Raw genomic sequence first — 26095 nt, 5'->3', positions numbered from 1 at the left:
GCTCCCGGAAATAGTCCCCGCCACCCGGAAGCTGCCGGGGGTCACGTCGCCTAGCAACGGCCGGAAACGAGCGCCCGCGCTTCCGGGAGAGGCAGCCGGCCAATCAACGCGGCGCTAGGAGAGAAGCCGCGGGAACGGGGAGGGGAGGGTGAAGTGCCAGCAGGCGTTGCTCTGATTGGGCAAGGCGGCTGTCAATGCCGCGGGCGGGTCCCGTCCCCGTCCGTCCGTGTCCCCCCCCCCCCTCCGGCTGGCCTCGGGGAGCGCGGCCTGCTGCCGCCGCGCAGCCTGTCATGGCGGCGGGGGCGGGAATCCCCGGGCACGGCGCTCTTTGGGGAGTGGAGTCGGGACCAGATGCCTTCCTTGTGGCTGGGGGGGGCCGTCTTCCTGCAACAGCACCCCCCGAGTCCCGCATACCTGGGCATGGTGGTCCTGCGCAGGGCCTGCAGTGGGGTTCCTGCTGGCAGCACCAACCTCCCCGTGACCGTGGTGCCCCACACGGCTCCCTCAGAGCGCTCCCAGGCAGTATCCAGGGGGAGACGCACGAGGTGTTTGCTTCTGTTGAACATACCCCTCACAGTCACGAAGGAGTTGGCGTGGGTGGAGCAGCCTTCCAGGTTTCTAAAAGTGTGCCCTGGGTTAATTTGCCAATGGTGTGAATATCCTGTTAGTCCATAGCAGCAGGAGGCATTTTCTGGGATCAAATATTTACAAATACTGGATTCGTTGCTGGCCTGCCCGCGCCTCATATGGTGAAAAGCAGAGTACTGTGTTCAGTGATTCAAAGGGCTGGAAGCAGGGAAGTAAATCTTCCATTGCTGTGCGTGTGTAAAATATTCATGGATGGGATGAGACTAAGAAGAACACTAACAAGGACAGAGAAATCGTGGAATAATGGCAAGGATTTAGCAGAGAGACTAATTGACTTTTATTGAGGCTCTGGCAGTTAAACCTGGAGCAATGGAACTAGACTAAGTCCACAAGTTGTAATGGGGTAAGGAGACCTAGAAAGCAGAAATACAGAAAAGGAAACAGGGCAGGCAGGGAAGGGCAGGTTTGTGCCTGTCCTTATGTAACGGAGGAGTTCGCCATCAGTGAAGAGCAATGCACTGTGGGATTACATGCACAGAGCTGATTGAAAAATAAGGAAGGTGAAAAGCCCCACCATCGCCCTTAAATTAAACACTCCATTCAGAAAGACAATGGCAAAACCATAGTTCAGAGAAGGCAGCGCAAGTAATAAGCGAGGGTGTGAGATTAGACAGCAAACAAATCCTCCAGAGCCTGCTGACATTTGCATACAAGGAAACACAAAAGCCACATGTGTGCAGGTGGCTACACAAATAGTCAGCTGTCACTGAAAGTTGCAGCTAAGCTCCCTCTGTGCCCCAAGGAAAGTCCCAGTGCCGTCGCCTCTGGGCACAGGGAACTTTCTGCAGGATCAGAGGATAACTAGGAGCAGAACCTGGCCATGAGCAATGGGAGTCCTGTGGGAGTGAGAGCCATCAGGGAGACGGGGATGAAATTAAGGATGGCTATTTCATCAGGAAGATGTTAACGGCTGATGATGTGGCAGGACCCAGCTGTGTGCCACCTCATGCACTTGGCTGTGCTGTATGCTGTCCTCTGCCCTCTCTCCCTCTCTTTACAGCTCTGTGACTTTCCTGGCTGTGAGGTGTATCAGTATCAATCAAGGCAATATTTTTGGAAATAGTTTCTCTTATACTGCTATGGGAAATGATTCACACAATATCAGTTATTGGTACTGAACACAGTCTTTCTCAAGAACACTTGTGCGGCAGAAGCCAGGACAGGAGGAGACGGTCAGTGACATGAACCTCTTTCCTCTCTAGTGTCTGTGCTTTGAACTGGAGGTAGAGGTGACATGAGCTCTTTGTAATTTCATCCTGTCATTTTGAATCGCACCAGGATCTTTATCAGCAGGTTTTTTTCAGACAACAGAAGGCATGTTACTCTCAATGGTATTTCCTTTTTAAAACAGTATTCTGTGCTTTGATCAACATGTAAAGGACAGATGAAGAGTTGGGTGCAGTTTGGTTCCATCTAACAAGCCTGGGATATGAGAAAAAGGAAAGCATTTGCATAATACATAGCTCGGGGCACAGGAGTTAAGGGCCAGTGCAGTCTACAAACATTCTAGCTACAGCAGAGTTAATATGGAGGCACCTTGAAATCAGATTAGAAAAAGACATGTCTGAACAGATTTCATATACTGAACTCTCCAGACTTAAACTGAACAAAAGATTAAATTGCGTTGCACGATATGTTAGTGACTGGCAGCTAGGAAGAAGAGTGCATAAAATTCTCAGGTAAGTTTTAAGGAAAGATGCCATCTAAAACTAACAGGGACTTGGATTTGATTCACTTCTAGTCTACAGCCCTGGCCTGGTTTTGAAAGAGCCATTAATCTGACCTTTGCAAGTTCTCCTTGTGTTCTGTATAAATAAGCCTTGAATATCCTTAGCTCGTACCCCTCAAGGGCCCGTCAAGAGGCGTTTACTTATCCTTCCTTCTACAAGAGTGGCTGCCCCTGCCATGTGTCAAGCATCTGGTTTAGAAGGGGAACTGGAGATGAAATGCCATGGTGGGCATCCTGCAGAGGTGCTCAGCTCTGAGGTGGATGGACAGCACAATCTGAAACAGCTTCAGCACAGTTTTGATCTGTCCCCAAGCAGGGCAGCAGAGAGGCTGGCAGCGGTGAGCGCAGGCACGAGGAGAACCAAATCACCCAGACGTCACGATGCGCTGAGGGGGTTTTGTCATTCAGATATGGGTGTGTAGGTGTGGGGGGTAAGAAAGAAGAGCTGTGAATATCTCCTGGGGACCGGTGGTGTGCGCAGGAGCCGTGCCCTCGGTTAGTGCTTGGAAACTGGCATGGGGCCGTGGGAATCCACTGGAATTCATCCCCGCAGGAAGTTCTCATCCGCATATAGCACTTCCTCCCCTGGCACGGGCCACGCGCTGTGCCATGCTCCCATGCCACAAGCCACAGTCTGCGGGGGCACAGTTGGAGGGGGATCAGGAGCTCTGGGCAGAGAGGGGCCAAAGCTTCCCAGGAGATCCTCTCTTATGTTCTGCATGATGAGGGCCGGTACTCAGGTCCCTGTCTGGCAAACCTTCACACACCTGTTTCACTGTATTGAAGTAGGAAGTAAAAAACCTCACAGAAACTTACAGTCCTGTGAACAGGGCTGGGAGGAACCTTAGGGCATCGCTTAGGCCATCCCCTGCCCCAACACAGGATCAACTCTACTAAAAACTTTCTATATAGGAGCTTGCCTTGTGCATTTTTTTTTAAATCCTCAGCAGTGGAGAGTCCTTAATCTCCCTAAACAACCTATTCCAGCACTTAACCATTCTCACACTTAGAAAACATCCCTGAATATCTATCCTGAATCGCCCCTGTTGCAATTTGAGCTGGCAACATTTTGTTCTAATCCCCATGGGTAAGAGAAATGTATTCCCTTCCTGTCCCTGTAAGCTTTTTATGTATTTGGATACAGTTATCATGTGTCCCCACAGCCATCTCTTCCCCGGACTGAGCATGCATGATTCCTGTGGTCCTTCTGCAAAGCCAGAGCCGGAGCTGTTCCCGAGACCCTACTGGAGTCTCTCCATCAGCCCTCACCTTTCTTGAAACACGGTACCCAGCGGTGTTCATCCCCAGCAGAGGGTCATCTACCGCATCCTTCCTACGTTTATATGTCCCAGATGGTTGTTTGCCTTTTTCACAGCAGGATGGCATTGACTTTTTGATCTACTCTAGTCCCAGATCTTTCTCTGTAAAAGGGCTGGCTAGCCAGCAGGTTCCCATGTTGCGTTTTCCCAGATGATTACTCCTACCTCAGTGCGGTACTTGGCACTTGCCCACATGGGCTTGCACCCTACATTTTTGCTGAGCCTTCTTCTATTTTGTCAAGAGCGTTTTGACTTTGAATCCTGGCCTCCAGAGTGCTTGCAGCTCCTCCCAGATGGGTCCTGTTTGCCAAAGACACAAGCATAATTTTTATTCTTGGTCTTGGGTCATTAATAAGCGTTCCTAAGTGCTTAGAGGATCAGGGCCTGGGTGGGGTGGGATAAGCCAGGGTGGGGGACATATAATGGTGATCCTGCTGGGGACCCCCTTGGTGTGGTGCCAGCGCTTTGCTGGAGGCTGATGGCGAGTGGCGACTCCTCAGGCAGAGGGGCAAACTAACCCGGCGGGGAGAGGGAAAGAGGGCCGATGCATCGGGTGGTCGCATCGCCTTTGTCCCCGGGAGGGCGGCGGCGAGGTGCGGGCCCATGTGGCCGCCCTGCCGCGCCGTGTCGCGTTGTGCCGCCCGCCGGCAGGCTGGGCCGGAGCATGTGCAGCTGCGGCAGGCACCTGGCAGGGAGCCGCAGCGCCGGGGATGTGAACCAGGCGGGGAGGAAGGCCCTTGACTCATCAGATAAATCCAGCCCCGCGCGGAGAGCGAAGGCGAAGAGGCGGCGGCGCTGCTGCTGCTGCTAGCGAAGGGAGGGAGGGAGGGAGGATGGCGGGGGACAGCGAGCAGAGGCTGGAGGAGCACGGGCAGCCCAGCGGCGGCGAGCCCTTCCTCATCGGGGTCAGCGGCGGCACGGCCAGCGGCAAGGTGCGGGGGCTTTCGTGGCGGGGTCCGGGGGAGCCCCGGCGGTGGGGTATCGGGGGGGGGGTGAGCTCTGCGCCTTTCACCGCGGCGCAGCCTCCCCCGCCGGGCGCGGCGGCCACATGGCAGCGCGGCGGGTCCGAGCGGCTGCCCCGCCACGTGCGCTGCCGCCGAGCTCCGCCGGGCCGGCGGAGGCGGTGGTGGTGGCGGCGGCGGCGGCGGTGGGGACGGGGGTGCTCGCTGCCCCGGCCGGCGGACGCTGCGGAAGGACGAGCCGGCGGAGGGAGCGGGGCCGCCGAGGCCTCTGCCCGACCGGCGGCCGCGGGAGCTCGGTGGCCAGGAGCCCCGGGGACACGTGGAGGGTGGTGGTGGTGTGCGGGGTGGGTGCAGGCTTTACACCCCCTCCCGGGACCCTGCTGCCCTCCGCCGCGACGAGGAGGGGGGGGGGAGGGTTGCCGGGGGGTAGCGGGCAGGGCTGGGGGTTGCGCGGGGCGTAGGCGGCCCCGGCCCGGCCGGGATGGAGGCGGCATCCTCCCCCCCCCCCCCCCCCCCCTCCGGCAAAATTCTCCCTCCCGTGGCTTTAATGAGCGTTTCCCCTCTGTCACCCTTTCACTTGCACTGTCCCCAACGGCCGCTGGCCCCGCGGCAGACCCGCAGGGTGCCTTGGGTGTGAATGCAATTAATTAATGGCTTTTTTTTTTTTAATGGTGTCGGTCGTGGACGGGGGTGCCCTTTTCTGGCCAACTTTGGGGTGGCAGGAGTGGAAATTCTGCAGTAAATGCTGACTCACAGCGGCAGAACGACCTCCTCGCTGCGCCCGGGAGGGGATGGTCCTTGGCAGCGGCAGGTAGGAGCGGGGCGGAGGGCGGCGGGGCCGGCGGCGCCGGGGAGAGCCGCTCCGGCCGGCCGGGGTTAATGCGGGTTTTCTCTGGACGGCTGCTACGCCCAAAACTGCAGCGCAGGGCAACTCCGGCAACGTTACGGCTATTTAGTCTTTTTTTTTTTTTTTTTTTTAAGTTATTTCATACAATGGGTTTTTCTTTATTTGTTTAACCTGAGGTAGGTTGCTTTCTATCCTAATATGTAAAGAAAATTACTTATTTTTCTTATTTAAAAGCGGTAAAACCAGATCCACAGCTAATCAGCCCTCCTGTGCAGGGTAGCACAGTCTACCTGCATTTTTAAGAGGTGTTACACAGAGCATGAATGGATTTGGAAGCAGCAATATCTTTGAAATATTGCTGGCTAAGGAAACTGAATGTGGGCTGTCACAGGAGGAAGACAGAGCCTTGTATCTCTGAGTTGATTCGTGTTTGGATGGGGGCCCTTTTTCTCTTGAAGGATGGCATAACCCAAAGGCTGTACCGCAGCCCATAAGAACAGTGTTTTAAGAACGTGTCTCTAAGTACCCTATTGATTCTTGGACCGCTGTTGCTACTGCAAGGGGGAAAAATCCAGATATAACAGGGGAAGGATGGTGAGAGAAGATGCAATCTCCTCCACTGGGAACCAAAGCTGGATCATTCCTGCAGTACAGCTCCTGGTGACTCAAACATGCTGGGTTTGTCTGCTCTCTGATGCATGGGTCTGCCTCTACCTGTCCCAGTAACACTGTGTCTGGCGCTGCTGAACTGTGATGTCTCTGAACACTGTGTCTCTGGCCCACAAGGTAAAAGCAGTGATTATAGTACAATACGCCACAGTTGTTCTCAACTTCAAAGTCAAAATGCTTAGTAGCAGCAGGCTGCCTTACAAAAAAAAAAGGGAAATGGTTCTTTCTAGCAAAGGAGATGTACTAACTGGCTTTTCCTGTCTCTCAGCTTTGATTTCCCCCCTTCAGTGATAGCTGGCTGCTAAAAGCCTCTGTGCAGTGCTGCCCGTTGAAGGGAATCCAGCAGATCAGTACAAAGTTTGTGGGAAAAGGCTGTAAGAAATATGCTGGCAAAAAAAACCCCAAACCAAAACAACAACGCTACCTCAAGGAGAAGCAACAGGAAAAAAGGACCTGGGGCTTGTGCACACAGACCCTCAAATTTACATTTGATGCAGCTGCAAGGCAGGGGTGCAGTGGGGCTGTTCCCCATCCAGCTAGTGACAGTGCCCTGAGCCCAGCGATGCCGAGTGGTCTAGCATGCTCTGGGAAGGCAGCGGTGGGGCTGGTGTGGTTTGCTCAGCTAAGGGCTTGCCTGCAGCTAAAATCCAGCCCAGGGACTGCCGTGCCGGTGTGCTGGCTCTGGGTGAAAACGAAATGCTCCTAGCAGAAAAGCGAAGCAGGCACCTTTCCCACTGGGAAAGCGGCAAATCCATACGACTTGTCTTCACACCAATTGAGGGTTGTTGTTGTAACACACCCCTTTGGCAGCACACCAGGCCGAAGATAACGGAGGGCATTTGCCTTCCAAGGGCCCCCACAGCTCCTCCCACTGCTGCTTTTGTTGAGTCTAAGATGGGGAAAAAGGCTCCGCGTCCCCCCATCCCTCTCGATGTACCAGCACAGTCAGGCTGTGGAAGGAAGGGATCCTGTTTGTAGCTTGCCACAACTTGTTGTGTCGTGTGGTGCCCTGGGGAAGCTGGCATCTGAAGCGGACAGCCTTCCCCGAAGAGCTGGGGGGAGTGTTTGGCTGGTATTTCTTAAAGGCAGATTGGTGAGAACTCAAATTCAAAGGCTGACTGCTGTTCCCTAGTGAGCACAAGAGGCTTGAGCAACTTTCAGTATTCAAATAAGAGGTGAAAACATGAGTGTTCTCCTGGTTTTTGCTCTTAAAAGAAATCTGGAGCAAAACTGGGGAGCTGCAGAGGTCCCGGGCAGGCTGCAATGCTGCAGCCTCTAGGAGGGCAGTGCCAGCCTCGTGGTGGCTGTTTTGTGTCCGCTCAGCTGGGACAGGCTCTTCACAAAAGCTTGCTGGGAGGCAGCTTTTCTCCCACTGTCCCCCAAAATCCTGGCACTGTGCAGCCCGGGCGAAGCTTGCTGCCATCTCCTGGTGTGGAGGAGATAACATGGCATTAAGACCCCCTCCTGTGCTAAAGCCGGAGAGAACTGCAACCATCTCATTTCCTCAGAGGGATTCCCAAGGCTAGTTGTAGCATTTTCTTTCATCCTATATGCTTTCAAGTGCTCTGCTAAAGCTCTTGTTTCTTTCTTATACCCATGGTCTTTGTGCTAACAGCTTCTTCCCTCCCTCTTGCAAGAGATTCGTGACTACCAAGGACCACAGCATGCAAGGCAGGCAGCCAGGCTGCGGGCTGGAGGACAGTTCAGCAAACTGGCTACTGGGATGAGCTGGGAAGGGTTGGGATACCTCCTTAAGCTCTTCGTGTACCCTCATTTCAGCTTAGCTCCTGGGATCCCTCAGCTCTGCTGGCAGTGCTGGAGTGGCTCGCCCCCAGCAGCAGTGGAAGCATCTGGTGCTGGGGTGGTTGCAGGGGTGGGGAGAGCTCTTCAAGCATTTATTGCTTGTCCCCACGTACTGCAAAGCGAGGTGCTGATTGCTACCTTCCAACAGGAGGTTGTAAGAAAAGACAAAATTACAAAGGGCTGAACACTTTCATTGGATGCTGGATGCCTGGCCCTCAAACTACTGAGGGCTGAACATGGGTGCCACCATGGCCCGCTGGCTACACCTTTTGCATCTTGAGTTAGCACATAAAGTTGGAAATGTCTGTTTGAACATGCAGCCTGAGAATTTCCAGACTGCAGAGCACCAAGATTACAGCATATATTCAGCCAGGTGTATTCTTCACTGTTAATCCATTAGGCATTTCTGTTTTAAACACCAAAAATGCTGTCTGAGGCAGAGGTGGCTGCCTAGAAGAGTGAGCTAGCCAGGAGGCTGAAGAAGGCTGGTATTGCCCAGCCGGGGTGGGACAGCCAGCATGTTGGTCCCCAGGGAAAAAGGGGCCTCAGCTGCAGTGCATCTCTGCAAGAGGCAGTTCCCTCTCCACATGAGGCTTCTTGTATTACAGAGCTCAGTCCCCTACAGTAGCAAGGGTTGAAGTCCCCCACAGCAGCTTGGGGGTCATTGCCACCATGTCACCACCTGGATGCCAGGCAAAGAAGCCCAGGAGAGACCCAGCCGTGATCCGAGGGAGAAGCCACGGGAGGGGGACTAGCAGGAATTGCAGTAGTTCTGTGTTGGTTCAGCACCATTTCCTGGTGACGTTCATTCTGTGGCTGGCAGGAGCCCTAAATCACAAGGTTTGACTTGTTAAACGCTGGTGTCAATGCGTGCTAGAGACTCGTCAAACTTTCTAGTAGAACATTATTCTGTGCCAGCTCCTGATCAGACTGATACACAGGACGTTTTGATGGGTCAGCCCTTTCCTGTTACTGATTGAATATATGCGTGTTCTTTATGGAGCCTGCTTACCATAGTCCCATGAGCTCCACCAGCTCCAGGCAATGGAGTTTGCAGCAGGGGCTCGAGAAAAATATCCTGTGTCTAAACCCAGTGGATTGGGAGGGATTGTGATAGGGGGTTTGTTTTCCTCCACACGCGTAATCTGCGTTCAGATCCTCTGTCTGTGTGCCTGTTTATGCTCCAGCCTGGGACTGCTGATCACATGTGCAGTGTTCCAGGGTAAGTGAACAGAAACCTGGCTATCCCAGTCCCAAACTGGTTGGCCTGTGGCTTGTACAGGGAAAGGCAGGAATGGTGAACCTGCCTGGGAAAGCTCTGGGTGGAGGCCCAGGCTTTTGGTACAAGAATAGCAAGTTTCCAATCCCAGTGCTGCTGTACGGATGTGCTCCATTAGGACTGGAAAGGATTGTGTGGGTCATGAACTAGCTCTCTGCAGTTGCAGGCAGATATTTAATAGATGCTCTGGGACCCTTCGCAATTTGGTGTTTGTTCTGTGTCACCCTAGTCCAGCAAGCCATTCCTAATATTCTATAATTAACATAACCTTACAAGAAGAGACCAAAATCTACAACTAGTGTGCTACAGGAGATGAGCTGGAGAGCACAGCAGTGCTATGGCTCCTGATTTCAAATACCCAGTAGAGTAAAAGCCCCCTTGGAAAGGGATCCATGCTACAGGGAATATAGGAGAAATGCAGCAAGTAATCCCAGTGGTCCCTGATGTGATCTTAGGGAAAATCCTTCCAGATCCCAAAACTGGAGACTATTTTATCCACAAGCATGTGATGAGGACACCTCAGCCAGGCTTCTGTGAATGCAAAGCTATTGACAGCCCCTGCCAAACCTGTTCACATCCAGATCCTACAGGAAGGGGGTCGTGGCAGTGGTGTCCATAGATATAACCTCTGGGCTTCTCTCCTTGGTGGGAGGTGGGATATTACTGCTGCAGTCTGTCCTTGCTCCTGGCTGTAGCATATGTTGTGGGCCAAGGGCATTGCTCTGCTGGGCAGGACTGTCCTCATGGTAAGCAGTGTCTTAGCTCAGGGTGAGCAGCCTGCAGCCGTGGCAGGAGTCTGTGCCTCTCTTCCTTCCGCACTGGAGCCTAGCACATGCATGTCCTGGTAGGTCTTGCTTCTGGCACGGCCCTTCTCCCTTTACCTGCTCCTGAGCAGACTGGCAGCTTCACTATTTCTCTAGGGCTGGAATCGCTTTATTTGGAGTAAATAATTTTTGCTAGATGTCTAATTTAGAGTCTTTGGGAGGATGGGAGGTCCTCCCTGCTGCTGTATTGGGAGCCTAAGGAGCAGCTCAGTGTAGAGATCCCTCTGTAGTGCCAGGCTCTCTGGGGACGGATAGACTGCTCTGAGCGAGTGGGTTTTAGCATATCCACATGCACAAGGCTTATGGATTCCTCCTAGCCCAGGACAGGCCTTACTAGCCGAGGCAGAAGTACCTGTACTGCCCTGTCTGCCACAGCAAACCTGGGGCTGAAAGCATCCTGGTGTCCTGCCTGGTACCTTCATGTGGTGGTTAACTGTAGCACCGTCCATCAGCTTTCTCTCTAATACCCATCTGAAGTCGTAATTCACTGGCTGATCAGAGCTACCCAAGAGGGATTGTGGGATAATCTGCATAATAATATTGGGGAATTAGTCAACTCCTGAAGAATATCTGAGCAGCTGGCTATAGGCCATGAGTGAATATGAATTAAATATGTAATGTAATTAATATCCTTCAAATAAATGTCAGGGGTAGTGCTCTGAACACCCGTGTATTGAGTTTCTTCCCCTGTGCACCATCTCCCTCCTTTTGGGAAAATTTGCTGGAGTTCTTCCCCAGGTGCCCTCTGCATCTTCCTCCCAGCAGAATAAAGCTGTACTTCTTCCTTAAACACTGGTTATTTGTGTGCTTGGTTTGGAGGAGGAATCCTGCAAGGGGAGCTGCGGCCACTTCTGTGCAGGAATAACATCTCTCTGAGCTCTGTCCTCGTGCTGTGGTGTGCAGATACCTCCCTCTCAACTGTCTCTGTGTGGTATGGGTTGGTTTGCACAGCTTTCCCAGGGAGCAGCTCAAGCGCAAAGCCTGGGGGAGTGCAGCTCAGTGGGTCGCAGCCAGTTAGCTCGAATCTGGAGCTGAGTTCCCCTCGCTGCAGTGTGTGGAAAGTCACGAACAATGGCAGAGAGGCAGGGGCTCCCTGCCTGCACGCTTGGAAAGTCCTGCATTGGTTTCATGTGGCTAAAATGCAAAAGGTCTGCTTGGTGACTGTGGAGGTTTGCAGGCTGCTGTCCCCTATCTATATTTAGTTTTAAACAAGTTCTGGAGGAGGGGAAGGCTCTCGCTTGAGAAAGCATCCTGTTGCCGGCAGTGCACTGTGGCTGAATCGCCACCAGCGTTTGCTTTGGGTGGTGGCGAGGTGTATACGGACAATGTAGATCTGGGGAAGGGGCTGAGCGGAGGCGAGGAGCCCTGTCATGCCTCTCCCCATAGATGGGACATGTCACACAGGGCAGAGCTAGTGATGGGGCCCAAACCCCACAGTTTCTGTACTGGGATTCATCTCTAGCATCATCTAGCAACTTCCTCAAGTCATCTTCCATTTGCCTCTGCAGTCCTGGGCTTCTCAGAGAAGAAACAATTGTCATTTTCTCCCCTGGGAGAAGCAGTTAGGAATTGGCAAAGGAAGGAATCTGAGCCCACGTTGTCACTTCAAGTGGGTGCTGAGTGCATGTGTAAGCACCACTTGTCCCCTGGGTTACCATGCATCCAGGCTGGTTGCACCCCAGCACGGTACTTCACAGTTATGGTTTGGTCTTGGTCTTTCTGGGCATCTGCAGGCCTCCCCAGAACCTAACTGCTATAATTTTTTGTTATTAGTGGATTTTTCACACTTCTGATTAACGTCAGTCATATGTACGTATGCACTGCTGGTTTGGGAGAAGGGGGTTTAAGCAGGGGACACGCGTCATTCATTTGGAGGGATGCTTCCTGAGGCTGGGAGTTTCTGTTTCCACTGTGTTGGGGAATTTGTAACCTCTCTATTTTTGGTTTTTGTTCCTCTTTAACATAGAGTGTTTATTGACCAAGGGGAAACACTGCCTGTCCAGCTATAGGAGGTATTCAGACTGGCACCAGGGAATGCCCCTCATGAACCATTCTTGTTTCCATCACAAATGATTGTGAGGAAAGGAAAAACCATCTTTGCTTAGAACTTGCCGAGGTCTGCTGCCCCACATAGGCAAGCTGAATGCAACCCTCGGGTTGGAGGAACATGTTGCGTCCCCCGCTGTCCCTATGTCCCGCTGCACTTATGCAGGTATAACGTGTGAGCAGTGCCCTGGCCCACATCTGCCTTGTGTGAGACCAAGGTGACACATGTGCCTCTTCCCAGAGGTGACATCCCTGCCCACCCAGGCAACACAGTATGCTGAACCCGAGCTTGGTCCTGAGAGCAGGATCATCTTTCTCCACCACTTCTGATAGCTCCAAAGCCCACCAGAGAAAAGGGAGGGGTCTGTAGCATCTGCCTGGATGCTTTTGCAAGAGGCAGTTGCCACTCCAGAGCATGGGATGGTAAATGCAGCCAGGATATGCTCTGATCCTCGTCCTGGGCCCCAGTGGGAGGATGTGTTCCTGCCTCCAGCTGCCGAGGGTTTTTCTCACCATTGGGTGTCTCGAGTTGTGGGGTATGGAACAGGAGGGTGATTTTCAGAGCTGATGAGAACTCTTTTCTCCACTTTTCAGGATCAGTAGACCAGAGATTAGCGTGCATGAAGCAGAAGAAAGACTGGCAGGAACTGTCTGATGCCCTCAAATGATTTTATTGTCCATCCACGTGCCAAGGTCCAAGGGGAGAGTGTGAGCACAACTGTTGTGTTGCTTTCATTGATCCAAAGTAAAGGAGCCCTGCTCTCTGCCCTGGGCTGGGGAAAGCAGTTTCTGATGCAGATCTGTATGGAGCCTGTTGATCTACAGGTTAGGGATCTGTCTGGGTGGCAGTGCTGGAAGGTGGTTTATTCCTAATTGCAAAGGGCCTGGGAAGTTTGGTGTCCTCAGCAGCTGTGGCCAAGGCTGAACCTTGCTGCCCTGCATCTCCTCACTGCTCGGGCAGCATGGAAAGGCAGCAGTGTCCGGGGGAGAGAGCAGGGAGGAAAAGTGGAGGCGAGGCACTGTGCATGCCCTGTTTTTGTGAAACCTATGGGATACAGCTGGATAAGCAATAGGGCTGTACAGGCTGGAGAAGGATGTGGGGAGTGGGAAAACAGAGGAAACAGAAAACGGGCTCCGGCTTTGTGTCTGTGTGTGCCAAAGGGTGAGTGACTGGCACTGACTTGTAGTGCTTTGTTCTGGGTGGTAGCAGCTTGCTGCAGGGCAGGGCTGCCGATGTGGCTCGGGAAGCACAAACTTGCCAGCTGTGAGAGGCAGGAGAAGAAGGTGGGATGCTCAGGGAGACCCCATCCCTGACCCAAAACCCAGACTTGTGCCCAGGGCCGCAAGGACTGCTGTCGGGCAGCCTGAGCCGGTTTGCTCTGCAGCAGTGCTGTGTGCGGAGGCTCTCCAGCTGGGCTGGGACTGACTCACAGCGCAGCGGTCACAGCCAAGTCAGGTCAGCCTGGCCTGGAGGGGAAAAGACGGTCTCTGGGGACAGGAATGCCGTCAAATCTTCCAGCTTCTCAGGCAAACAGCCTTGCCCTCTGCCTGCTGGGGTGACCTCCTCTGCCAGGCATGCTGTCCCCTCCCTGTTCCCTTCACCACTGCCGTCTTCAGCTCTGCATCTGTAGGTTGCCAGCCAGGTACGGAGCAGATGGCTGAGCCAGTGGGAAGCTGGGAGCATGGAAAGAGCCATGGGCAGGCTGGGGCAGGCAAACCTCTCTTCGCAAAGCAGAGGGCTCAGTGGAGAATATTTGTGGTGACCGAAGCCAGGAGCAGCTCAGCTGGGCTTCTGCAGCAAGCATGATTTGCAGGAGGCGAAGCGGCTCAGTTTGGCACCAGGAGCACCCCCTTCTCCCCAAACAGTAGTGGATGCCGTGGGGCTGATGCGCAGGGCTCCTGCAGGCAGCAGAGCACTCCCCCGCTGGCCTGACCTTGGCTCTCACTGGCCGGGGCTGGTGTGCCAGCTGCCAGTTAGTGATGCAGTTAACACTGCTGTGCTGCAGAGCAGCCAAGTACTCATATAACTAAGGAGAAGGGACCGAAGCAGGCATTGGGATTTGTCCCCCAAGCTGTGCTCTTGATTTGTGTCACAACGGTGGGGTCCAGCGTGACCCTTGGCCATGCAGCCAGTGCCTGTGGCAGTGCCAGCAGAGTCAATGCCGGCCACTGGCATCCAGCCAGCTCCATGCCGTGTGAGGTGCCGGTCCCTGTGCCAGCAGCGCTCGTGGGGATCTTGCACCGGCAGTCAGAGCCACGTGGCTCTTCAGCTGCTGGCTCCGCAGTGCCCTTAGCCTTGCTGTGCCAAGACGCACCAGGATATGCTCACGGCTGCTCCTCCCAGCCCTGGCAGTTGTGTCAGAGATCTCTGATAAAGTCCCAGGGCTCTCTTCCCCATGTCTTTTCATCTCAGGCTTTGTTTAGAGTGTGGAAACAACCTGGGTCTTGCTGAGGGCTCTCTCCCTCCCTGCCTGTGCTGTGGTGGGGTTTCTGTGCTGGACCAGGGCTGAGGAAACCAAGACACTGAGGCTGCCTCCCAAGGAGGAGGCCCAGCCCTGGTGCCACATGCAACTCTGGTCCCTGGGGAGCTGCTGGGCAGGCTGGAGCTGGCTGCGGGGACTCTGGGGGTGCGGCTGAACCCAAGCAGCAGCCGACTGGTTTCCTGCTGCCATTTGTGCCCAGAATAGGAGCTGTGGGCAGGCCATAGGGATGGAGGAGAGGGAAGCAGGGAGCAAGCTTGGTGCTGCTTTCATACTAGAAGGGCCCCACGATGATGCTTCTGTAGCATTTTTCCCTCAGTGGCTTTGAGCTCTGCCTTTGAGTGGACCACAAACTCTTGGCTGGAGGTGCAGCAAGCAGTGCCCCATGCACCCAGGAATGGCTGTTACCTGGGGACATCTTCCCTGTATGGCTCAGACACCACTTGCTGCTGACTTGCCTCCTTTGCTGTTCCTTTCCCAGTCCTCAGTATGCTCCAAGATCGTCCAGCTGCTGGGCCAGAACGAGGTGGACTACCGCCAGAAGCAGGTGGTGATCGTGAGCCAAGACAGCTTCTACAGGGTCCTCACCTCAGAGCAGAAATCCAAAGCACTCAAAGGCCAGTTCAATTTTGACCACCCAGGTGAATGGAAAACAGCATCGGGGCTCTGCCATGCAGTGGGGTGTGAGGGCTGGAGTGGGACGCACCTCCCCTCCTCCACCAGTAAAGAGCCTTGCATGGACACTGGGACTCTGTCTCCACATGGGGCAGGAATGGGTGGCTTAGTTAAGCTCCTGTGGAGCTGGGTGCATCCCTGACAGGGTGGCTGGGGGCCACCTGCATCCCCTGCACTACAACCTCTGTCTCTCTTGGGAAAGAAACTGCCTCTGGGGTGGAGTGTTTGGGATGTGAAAAGGCAGGTTGTGAACCCTCAAACTCATTAAGATGGTCCTCTTCTCCCTGCAAAAGTGTCCCCCAGTTTGAAAACTTTTCTGCTGCAGCTGGATTGGGACCAGGGAGATCTGGCCTGGCACAGCCCCCAGGAGCCAGCAGCTCTGTGTCCGTCCTTCAAGGAGGGAACCATGTTGTGCAGCTGCTCTGCAAACCCCTCCACCAAGGGGGGCCGTGCCCTGTTGCTACAACAGGGGCTCTTTGAACCATCTCCGGGCTTGCTGAGGAAATTCCAGAGCTGCTGTCCCTTCGTCCCCACAAGGACAATGGCCGGAGGCAGCAAGCACCGAGCAAACAGAGCCCCATCTGTCCGGCAACTCGAGGCTGAAACACTGCTCCAGTCTCTCTGAGGGCTGGAGCCCTGGAGGATTTGCCTTCCCGAGCCCGGGCTGTCAGCGCCACTGTACAAGGGTGGTATTGATCTCTATGGGCCAGATCCCTGGCTGGTGCAAAGCAGTGAGGCCCCAAGGGCTGCAGGAGAGCTGGGCCTTGTTACGCCCATGGGAATGTGCAGGGCTTTCCTCCCAAGTCTGTGCATCTGTCTGTCCCCAGTGCGGGGTGCCAGTGTCTCTGGCTATGCTAAACTCAGCATCTGGTGGGTGGGAGAGGTTGCAAAGCTGCCTCGGGTAACATTTCCTCTCTCCTCAGATGCCTTTGACAACGAGCTGATCGTGAAAACGCTCAAAGAGATCACGGAAGGGAAGACGGTCCAGATTCCTGTCTATGACTTTGTCTCCCACTCCAGGTCTAACAGCTGCTCCTGCCTTGCTGTGCCTCTGCTAACGCCCTGCGGCGCAGCATGCAGCCCTGCCAGCCCAAAGCACCTGCCCCTCCACTTGTGCCCACTCTTAGGTGCCTAACATGCCAACCAAAAGTTTCAATCCTAACTACTCCAGACCCCTTGGTTAGAGGATCCAGGGCAGATACAGGCATAGTTTGAGGGTCTGGAAAGCTGCAAGGCCATGCAGTGGCATCCAGCTACATACAGGCATCAGTGGAGGGGGTTTATGGCCCCCGCTTTTCTTCCCCTGTCCACACTTCCTATTGGCATAAACTCTATGTTTGCAGCTTTAACAAGTATTTCAGGCTCAAACAGCCCAGCGCTGCCAGGAAAGGAGGAGGACAACAGTTCTTGCTCCTGCAACTCTTCCCTTGCATGTGTTCAGTTTGTTTTTGCATGCCTGCGTTGGTCATGGATGATGTGACCCTACTTCGTTTTCCGCAAAAGCGCTGTGGTGTCAGGGGAGTGCTGCCTGGTTCCCAGGGGAGCAGAGCTGGCCCTTGCAGGTTCCTGTGGGTCAAGCCCCATGTATAGGCTTTCTGGGCTTTATGGCTTGGTGCATAACACTTGCAAGCAGCAGCTGGCTGAGGTGGGGGGAGAAGGGCTAGTCTGCTTCCTGCTTTGCCGTTTGTCCTTCTAGGAAGTGTACGTATGCCTTGGATTCCCTTCACCACGGTGGGGTAGGTCTGCCCTCCTTGGTCACCCCCCTGGTGCAGCAGTGATGTCCCAGGGTTGGAGCAGTGCCTAGGAGCACTGCTGTTTCCCCCCCACCTCTCTCAGCTTGTTTTGCCCCACCAGCATATTTTGACTCTCCTTCCCTCTGCTAGGAAAGAGGAGACGGTGACGGTCTACCCTGCCGATGTGGTGCTCTTTGAAGGCATCCTGGCCTTCTACAGCCAGGAGGTGCGGGATCTCTTCCGCATGAAGCTCTTTGTGGACACAGACGCAGACACCCGGCTGTCCCGCAGAGGTGAGCCCCGAACACGTTTTGTGCAGCAGAGACAGAAATGTCACTTAACTGATCTGAGCAGCTGGTCGTAGAGGCAGGTGACAGTGACCAGAGCAGAACTGGAATTGGCACAAAGCTGTGCTGCTCCTAGCAGAGAGACAGGGATCTTTTCCTCCCCAGTGCAGAATGTCACGTAGAGCAACTTACGGCAGTGGAGAGCACCTTGCTCCACGTCTCTTAGGATTCAGTGGGGGTTTTGCTGCCTTGTCTGGAATTCCTCCTTTGATGAATGCAGCAGTATGACTATTAAGTGTGCTGTGTCCTCACATGGCCCTGTGGCACCAGTCCTGTGCCATCAGCTGAATGCCAGCTACTGCTGGTCAGCAGGTACCAGCAGGGAAGGGCGCAATGGGCAAGGTAAAACATCTCCACATTTCAATCAGAAGGCCATGCCTGATGGACCTGCTCAGAACCTGGTGCATGGGTGTGTTCTGAGGGTGTGTGAGTATCCATCGTGGATGATGCAGATAGGGAGTTTGGTTTTACATCTTGGTTTGCGCAAGCACAGTCAGTGCAGCATGGAGCTTCTTTGTGGTACTTGGCACTGGGGTGATGGCTTTGGTGGCAAAGAGTCCTAGAAACCAGAATGTCCCTCTCTAGGACTCCCCATGTCCAGCTGGTTTGGCTGTGGGTTGCCAGCTGACATAGGAGGGACTCCAGCTTTACAGGGTCTGCATGGTTTGAGATGCAGTTCATTTCAAAGCAGCCTTTAGGAGTCACTGTCACTGTCACTAATGTAGCACCTGAGTCTCCTGGATGACTAAGAAAGCATCTGGGGATTCTTGAGGCAGAATTCAGTTCTGTCTGAACTGTCCTTACCCCTGCCTGGCTCTGACAGCCTCCACAGGGTATCTGGGGATGCAGAAGATGACTTAGAGGAGAGGTCCCATCCAGATCTCTGCGCTGTGACGAGAGGAGTGGAGAAGAGCGTGTCTCAGTGCGTCAGCCTGGTCCTGATTGTGTGCATGGGACTCTTCCACTCTATGATGGAACTGATCTTGCCTGCCCTCCTGCTGTCAGACAGACACACAGCCTCCTCCGCTGTTGGGATGTCATCAGTGCTGATTAAGAGCTCCTTTTTACGCATGCTGCTTGACCCTGCCCACTGTTCTTGCATGACTCATCCAGGGAGGTGACAGCACAGGGAGACGTATTAGCAGGTCACAGATACGCATTTGCAAGATCCCACAATGTGAGCCTTATCCCTTAAGTAGACTGTGCTGTGCAGGAACTTGGGTTCACATCCAGCCACGGGGTAGCACACGTTTTTGGCAGTGCCCTGTATCATGCTCTGGAGTGCGTGGTTCAGTCGCTTCGAGCTTGGTACATAACTGTGAGCTCAAGGCTTGAGAACTGGTTGAGATCCCATTGAGGAAGACCTGAGACCATCCAGCTGCTGACCACAATACAGACCTAAACCCTGTTGTGCTGCAGCTGTTGGACAGGGTCCTGAGCCACATGGGCCCAGGCCATTCTTGGGGTATTTCTCCCACCTACCATCAATGGCTAGAGCCTTGCTAAGGGGCAGCTAGGCTGATTGAGGTCCTGGTGTCTCCTAGTTAGGGCAACTCGTTGGCCTCCTGATAGGGAACTGACCATTTGGCAGTCTCCTGGCGTGCCGTCAGGAATTGGGAGAACCACTGCAGCATCAAATCTGTTTACTGTATGTCTCCCTGGCATTTCTGGGAAAGGAGAGCCTGTGTGTGAGGTGCTGAAGGTATAATCATGTCCCTGGAACGTAGCTGGAGGCTTACTGTAGCAAAAGTTGGGATCTTGCATTGCGACATGGCCCTGAGTCATCTTGCTCTCCCAGAAGTCCTGAAGAGTTGCAGCAATGGGCTTTTCAGCTGGGCAGCAGCGGGAGATGAGGTTCCTGGAAATGTAGCTGACAGCTCAGTTAATCAATAGTTCTGGGGTTCAGTATGTGCAGCTCGCACTGCCCCCTTCTCAGCACCTCTCCAAAGAAAATTGCTGCTACCAGAGCACGAGGGGCAAGGTCTGTCAAGTGCCTCAAACAGCCTGATGCGTGCAAAGCTGATTCTGGCTGAGGTCCCTTTTTGCTCTGTTCTCAACCAGCTTCCGTAAAACAAAGACCAAGTTAGGTGTCACATGTATGTTTCAGGCTCTGGACGGGTGCCGATCCGTCCTTAGTACGTTTGCCTGCCTTGCAAGTAGAGGGTGATACCTCCAGATAGGGTGCGTGGTCTTAGCCTGGGTTGCTGGGACCCATTGCTTTGGGACCAGGTACAAGACAATAGGTGCTTGACTTGTGTTTGTGTGTGGGGCGATTGCCCTGCTGTGGTCTGCCCTGGGAGCGGGCAGGAGTTTTGCCCTGTCAGGACCAGCCCCTGCAGCCTGGGCACTCGCCCTGTGCAGCTTGCAGGCCTCCCGCACTCTGTCCTAGGCCGAGTGTGCTGCAAATACACCCTCGCTGTGATTCTTCCCCACCCCGGAGCAGCCAACAATGAGGGTGTGGGACCTAGGAAACAAAAGTCTCTCTGTTTTATTTTCCTTGCCTGTTTTTCTGTATTGTTTGAGCTGGGGTTTGCTCCCGCTCTCTGGAGAAGGCGAGGAGCTGGCTAGAGCAGCCTGGGCTGGGCTGAGCCGTTCCTGGAGCAGGCAGGGAGCTGGCACACATCTTGCTGCCAGCTCTTTCTTCCCCCCATCACCTCCCCCACGCAGGGCTGCGAAAGGGCACGCTGTGAAGCTGTTGGCCGAGGGCAAACAGAGCTGCAGGGATGGTGCCAAACCAGCACTGGAAGAACAGCACTGTCCTGGTCCTGCAAACACATGGGCAATGCCTGCTGAGCAGGTCACGCAGGCTGGCAGTGCCGCGGCTTGGCTCTGCTTGGCATGTGGAGAAGGCTCACTCTGAACCCAGTGCCAGGTGCTAACATGTTGGGGAGAAGCCAGCCAGCCCCCTGGGGAGAGCCAAGAGCCGTCTGCTCGGCCACAGGGCTGTTTTGGCTGTTACCCGTGGATTGAATTCCTGCTGAACTGGGCCACTTGTCCACACTGAAGTGGCTTCAGACCGGAGATGGCAATGACCCAAATACCTCATGCAAACAGGGTGTAAGGCCCGAACAGCAGAACAAGCAGGAGGCCAGCTTGCTCTCCTGCCTTCTGGCTTCCTCCTGAGCTGATCTTCTCCAAGCACCCCCTCAGCTTCTGGTTGTGGGAGCCTGCTTCACCTTCCCATCCCGCTCAGCTGGGGACAGCATAAGGAGCCTGGAAGAGCTGGGTAGGTGGGCAAGTTTTATTCTCCCGAACACTGCAGACCTGAGTTAAACTGTGCCTTAGTATGTGTATGGATGAACCCCACTGCTTTTCCATTCTTTGAGCACCTCTGCACTTGGATGACTGGGAGAATGCCCTATCCTTAGGCTAGGGGCAGGTCAGGGTGACAGGAAGGATGCAAGGGCTGAGGCTGGGAACAGTCAGGACTAGGGTGGCACTGTTTTCAGCTGGAATGTGCTTGCAGAGCTTAGAAGGGAGGGAGGCCAAGAAAAGCCCTTGGTCAGGTCAGCCAGCCCTTGGCTCCTGGGAAAGCTTGGAAGCGGGTTAAAAGCGTGAAGCTGGGCTGGGGTGTTCTTGGACACGTGGGCAGCAGCATCCAGGAACAGAGACCTCGGGCAGAATACCCAGGTGGTTGGCCAAAGGCTGTACTGAAGGGAAGGGGCATGCAGCGATTCATGTCTTGGCTCCTGACTGTGCTTTATATCTTCCCCACAGTGCTACGAGACATCAGTGAGCGAGGCAGGGACCTTGAGCAGATCTTATCTCAGTACATCACCTTCGTTAAGCCTGCCTTCGAGGAGTTCTGTTTGCCAGTAAGTAAGGGGAGTGACACCCACGCGCGTCTGCCAAAAATGCCTCATACCCTGCAAAGCTCCTCAGACAAGAGCATTTTGTGCCCCAGAGCTCAGGTCAGCCTGCCTCGCCTTGCTCCCTCCCTGCAAGCGCTGGCAAAAATGGGGGTGCCAGTGCTGGCCCAGGCAGGGTGAGATGGGGACTATTTTTACAGCCAGTGCCTTCCTGGTGAGATCACCCTCCCCTATGGGAAGTTCAACATGGCAAGAGAAACCCCTCCCTGCATGGGGTCTGACAAACCAACACCAGGCAGCTCAGCAGATGCCAGCCTGGGAGGGGAAGATCCTTGGCTGAATCTCCCTGGGGAAGAGGAGATCCCTGCCCCCAGGCAGTGTTTGCTGTGTCTGCCTCCTGTTTTGGGCTGTCCTGCCTGCCCTTTTCACTTCTTGCTGGCTGGATTCTTGGGAAAGCAGGGGACCTTCTTCCTTCACTCTGTGCTGCAGGATGTGGCCTTGCAGGTCGCATTTCCTGGCAGGTGAGAGGCCAAGGTGTAGAGCAGACAGACCCTGCTTGAAGCCAGGGTTGCAAGGCCTGCCTGAAGAAAGGAAACTACTTTGGGAGCTGATAACCAAGGTACGGCTCCCTAGGGACTTTGTGTGCAGGAGACCACTGCTGTCCTGCAGGACTTGCAGGTGAAATAGCACGTTTGTAGGACTAGCCATTGCACACCTCTCCTGGCTCTTGAGGAGAAGAGCCTGTGCCTTGGTTCTCGAGGCTTTTCAAGCAGATGTGTTAGTTATATGAGTAAATTCTTAATCTGGAGGAACTGAGCCGGTAGAGTTCTACAACCTGGGAACTGCTGGCCAGCACCATGGGCAGGAATTGAACATGTGCCTCCAGCCTTAGGAACATCTTTGTGCCTGTCCATGTGGCCAGCTCTGCCCTTTCCCGTAAGAGGGGCTGATTCTTTCTGTGCTACAAGACCTTTTCCTGGCTTCTGGGCAGCACCATTTTCTCTGTCTCACTCAGTTGCGGCTCTTGAGTACCAAGGTCCAATTCCAGTCTAATCCCAGAAAGTATTTTCCTGAGAGGCAGGTCCACCTTGGTGGCTCCCCTCCTTGCAAGTCCCCAGCAAGGTAAACTGGCAGCTTTGCAATGCAGTAGATGCTGCATCAGTCTCTTCTGTTGAAGAGTCTGTGGGAGGAAGAAATGTGAAACAAGGCAGGTAGAAAACAACTGCTTTGTCCCTACCCACCAACTTTGCAGTGGTCTGCTCCCACTTCCAACCTGGTGGTGGGCTCAGCTGCAGAGCAACTGCATGTGGATATCAGGCAGGCTCAGCACCCACTGTTGCGGTTACACCACTTCTAAACCAGCTCTGGGCCAGGTGGTCCAGCACTGAAATGGCCCAGCACATCCCGGTGATTTCTGATATGGCTGAAAGCGCCTGTAGGTGTTAGATGACACCCTTCATCCAGCAGGCTGGCTTCTTTACTGATGGTAGAGCTTGGCTGTCAGGAAGCTGATCAGCTGTAAAAGCTGACACAAATAGGTGAAGAAACTGAGACTGGCACCTGCAGGTGAAAATAGGTCAGGACCAGTGTCCTGAATCAGACCTTTTTTGCAAGCCATGCTGGTAGAAAATTCTCCCCACATCCCAAGCAGATCATATATGGCTGTGCCCTGCATGTCCACACAGCCCAGGCATGCCAACTTTTGCTCTTGTACCAAGTCTGGCTGGATTCAGGGGGGAGTTTCTTCCCAAAAGCATCAGCTACTGGAGTATTGTAATCATGAGGCACTTCAATTTCAGGTTTTGTTAGGGTGCCTCTTACTGCCTCTAAGTGGAAGCTTTATGAGCTCATGAAAATGAAGTCAAGGCGTAAAGCATGGCCCTCAAAACACACAGCAGAAGACAAATAAGAGCACCCGAAATGTATTATTGGCAATTACATACCTCCCACGGGATTTGGGTCTGGCAAGGGGAGGGGAAGGACCTGCCCCAGGAAGCAGGGACAATGCCCCAGCCTGGTGGCTCTCCACTTTCCCTGTAACACAGTACACTCTCTCTCCTCCCAGACCAAGAAGTATGCTGATGTGATCATTCCCAGAGGAGCAGATAATGAAGGTGAGTGGACCCAGACCCTGCCTTACGTCCTCTCAGCTGGCTTTGGGCTGTTGCTGTTGTGGTGCAGTTAGGTAGGAGGTAGCAGGACCTGCCACGGAGGTGACTCAGGCTGCTGCCACCCCAGAGAGTGCTGTTACCACACTCACGCTGAGATGAGCCTCTCCCCTTTGCTCCTGCCTGGAGCATTAGTGACTGGGAGTTTGTGCCACTCTGATCAAGCCTGGGAGCCCATCTATGTGCAGTGCCTCCAGGTAAACTCCTGGTTCATCCCACACAAAGGCAAATGTGCTTCTCCAAGGCCAGATGTGCAGCGGGGACAGCCAGGTCTCCACCTGGCTGGAATCTGCTTCACCATACTGGTTTGAGTGTTGAGCTCAGCCGGGGCAGAGGGATGAAGTCCCAGTGGGACAGCACCTTCCTGCAGGCTTGCAGTTCCCCACCATGTGATAGGAAGGGATAGGAGCAGGGGAGACAGGAGGGTCATCGTCTCTGGCTTGGCTCTAGTTTATTTGCAGTGATCCTAATGCAATCTCTCCCTTGTGTCTTTCTCTCCCTTTTGCTCACAGTGGCCATAAACCTGATAGTGCAGCACATCCAGGACATTCTTAATGGAGGACTCAGCAAACGCCAGAGCAATGGCTACCTGAATGGCTACACTCCTCCCCGCCAGCGGCAGCCCTCAGAGTCCAGCAGCCGGCCTCACTGACCCTGGGCGGCAGGCGTGAGGCTGGAGGCGGAGGGCGCTCGGGCCGTGCCACTGCCCCTCTGTACATACTGTCCATTCATTCCCCCCTTATCTATTTAAGAAACCAGACGGAGACGAATGCCTTTAATTTTGTATGTTGGAAATGCCGAATGAGAAGCAGCCGGCTGCTCGGGAGCCTGGACCGCCCACAGCTCCTGGCCTTGCTCAATAACTTCTCCAGCATGGAACCGGCTATAAATCTCTATAAATATAGAATTGCTCTATTTTTGCGTAAATGCAGAATAACGTAAAATTACTTGCCATAAGGTATTTGCCAGGCTTGGTGTTGCTGGGAGGGGGCTGGGAAAGGGGTCCTGGGAAATGCTGGTGTCAGGATCCTCACCTCAAAGGCGATAAGAAAGGAAGAGCATTCGACAGCTGCTTTAATATCGTAGTGGTCTGCAGCCCGGGGAAGGCACAGGCTGTGATAGAGGTGGCAGCTTGATGGTGGCATGGATTTTGCGACTGGGCTGGGGTTGCTGCCTCCTGCCGTTGCTCTTCAGGTCCGAGCAGCCTGGTTTTGGCTGGCAGGCACTGCACAACGCCACTGGGAGTTGGGAGAATGATGTGTAATACCTCTCCTGACTGTCTTTGCACCTCAAGGTCTCAGTCCCTCAACAGCATCCCTTTTGGTGTCTGACACCCCTTCCCACCACAGATATGGGTCTACTTTCACACCCTCCAGCAAGGACCTGGTAGGTGATGCTGGGTATGTGATCATATAGACATGGCAGCTTGCATCTTTAGCAGTCTCACTACCTGGCGTGGGTGAGGAGGGCATGTGGATACCTTCAGCCCCTCTGGGACTCGGTGGCCACGTGTGTGGTGGGATTCCTAGATGAGCCCTAGGCTCAATCCTAAGCCTGGAGTTTGGCTTCCAGAAGGTCAGAGATGTGTGTGTCATTCCTCACTTGGAAGGGATTTGCTCTTGGATGGGGGATTTCGGGTCTGTAAGATAATGTTAAGGGAGAACCAGCCTCTTCTGAAAGGGGCAATAGATGATGAAAGGCAGCTGCTGAGCAGCCTGTCTAAGGCGGGGGGGGGGGGGGCAGCAGTGTGTAGTGGTCCCTGGGCTGCCTAGCATCCCCATATGAGACATCCACAGGTCCACATCAACAGGCCCAGGAGTCCTCTGCTTCTATTTTTCAGAGCATGCTCTTGCCTGGCCTGTGTCCCTTTCATTGCATCCTGGTGGAGGACACTTGTGTCCCTGCAGTATGTTGTCCCAAGGAGTGCCCTCCCTTGCCCAGGCTGAGAATTGCTCTCCCCTAACCTGGTTATGCTGCAACAGCTGTGTCCCAGGAGGGCCTGATGGGGTTGTAGTGCAGGTCTGGGGATGCCTGGAGAGCAAGGTGGGGCAGCTGGGCTTCGGCAGGGGCTTGGTGGGAGCCAGGGAAGGGGATGTGGTGGGATGGTAGCCAGGAAAGATCCTTTGGCCCATGCTGCCGGAACTGACTTGCCCCACCAAAAACAACGTTTCACAGGCATCTCACGAAGCCTGGAGCAGGGACCCTTAACCTTGCTCACTGACGATTTTCACTCTTTCCAGAGCATTGGTTTTGCTCTGCATAGTTAAAAGCTTAAGACCTTAGACACTCAATGCTCCATTGCTCTCCAGCCCCACATGAGCTGAGACAAGCTTTGATTTTTAACAAAGAGAACAAGAAAGGAAACACCTCCCCCAGCGACCGCTGCTGGGGCAAACATTCCCTCTTGATCTGTTATGGGGGCACACGGCAGCTCTTCATTCTCCTCCCTGTCTGCAGACACTCCCCGAGGCATGTCAGCTTTGCCATAATCAAGGGCTGGCACTGGCTAATTCTAGGTACAGCCATAGGTAAGAGGGACCAAAGCCCTGCAGAACTGGTGAGGCTTCTCAGGGCTTAAGCAGCCCAGACAGCTCTCAAGATGAAATACTGGCCTCCTCTCCCCTGTAAATAAAGACAGAACAAATGGATGCTGGTGTTTCTTGTCTCCTGTTTGGTGCTGCATGTTGCTGGCTGCGGTCCCAGTGTGGAAGCAGACTTGGCCAACATTGTCTTAGTTCTGCAAGTCAAAGCCCAACC

At 54.1% G+C, this 26095-nt stretch overlaps 1 protein-coding gene across 2 annotated transcripts; it reads left to right on the top strand.

Moving 5' to 3' along the window:
* Positions 1–4529: 4529 nt before the first annotated feature.
* Positions 4530–24265, top strand: UCK2 (uridine-cytidine kinase 2; the record flags this gene model as incomplete). Of its 2 annotated transcripts, none has more annotated exons than XM_082483574.1 (7): positions 4530–4628; positions 15088–15247; positions 16205–16301; positions 17165–17307; positions 21079–21176; positions 23236–23284; positions 23851–24265. In XM_082483574.1, 7 exons carry the CDS (start codon positions 4530–4532, stop codon positions 23988–23990), a joined length of 786 nt encoding a protein of 261 aa, XP_082339700.1. In that variant the 3' UTR covers positions 23991–24265. The 2 variants fall into 2 exon arrangements, with proteins under 2 accessions (XP_082339700.1, XP_082339699.1); XM_082483573.1 differs by lacking the exon at positions 4530–4628 and adding an exon at positions 12742–12951.
* Between the last annotated feature and the right edge of the window lie 1830 nt (positions 24266–26095).

Source organism: Vanellus vanellus (assembly GCF_965231255.1).
Source record: "Vanellus vanellus genome assembly, chromosome: 5".
Classification (NCBI taxonomy): Eukaryota; Metazoa; Chordata; class Aves; order Charadriiformes; family Charadriidae; genus Vanellus; species Vanellus vanellus.
Note: the sequence above shows the minus strand (reverse complement) of the source record. Positions and strands in the feature narration are given on the sequence as shown.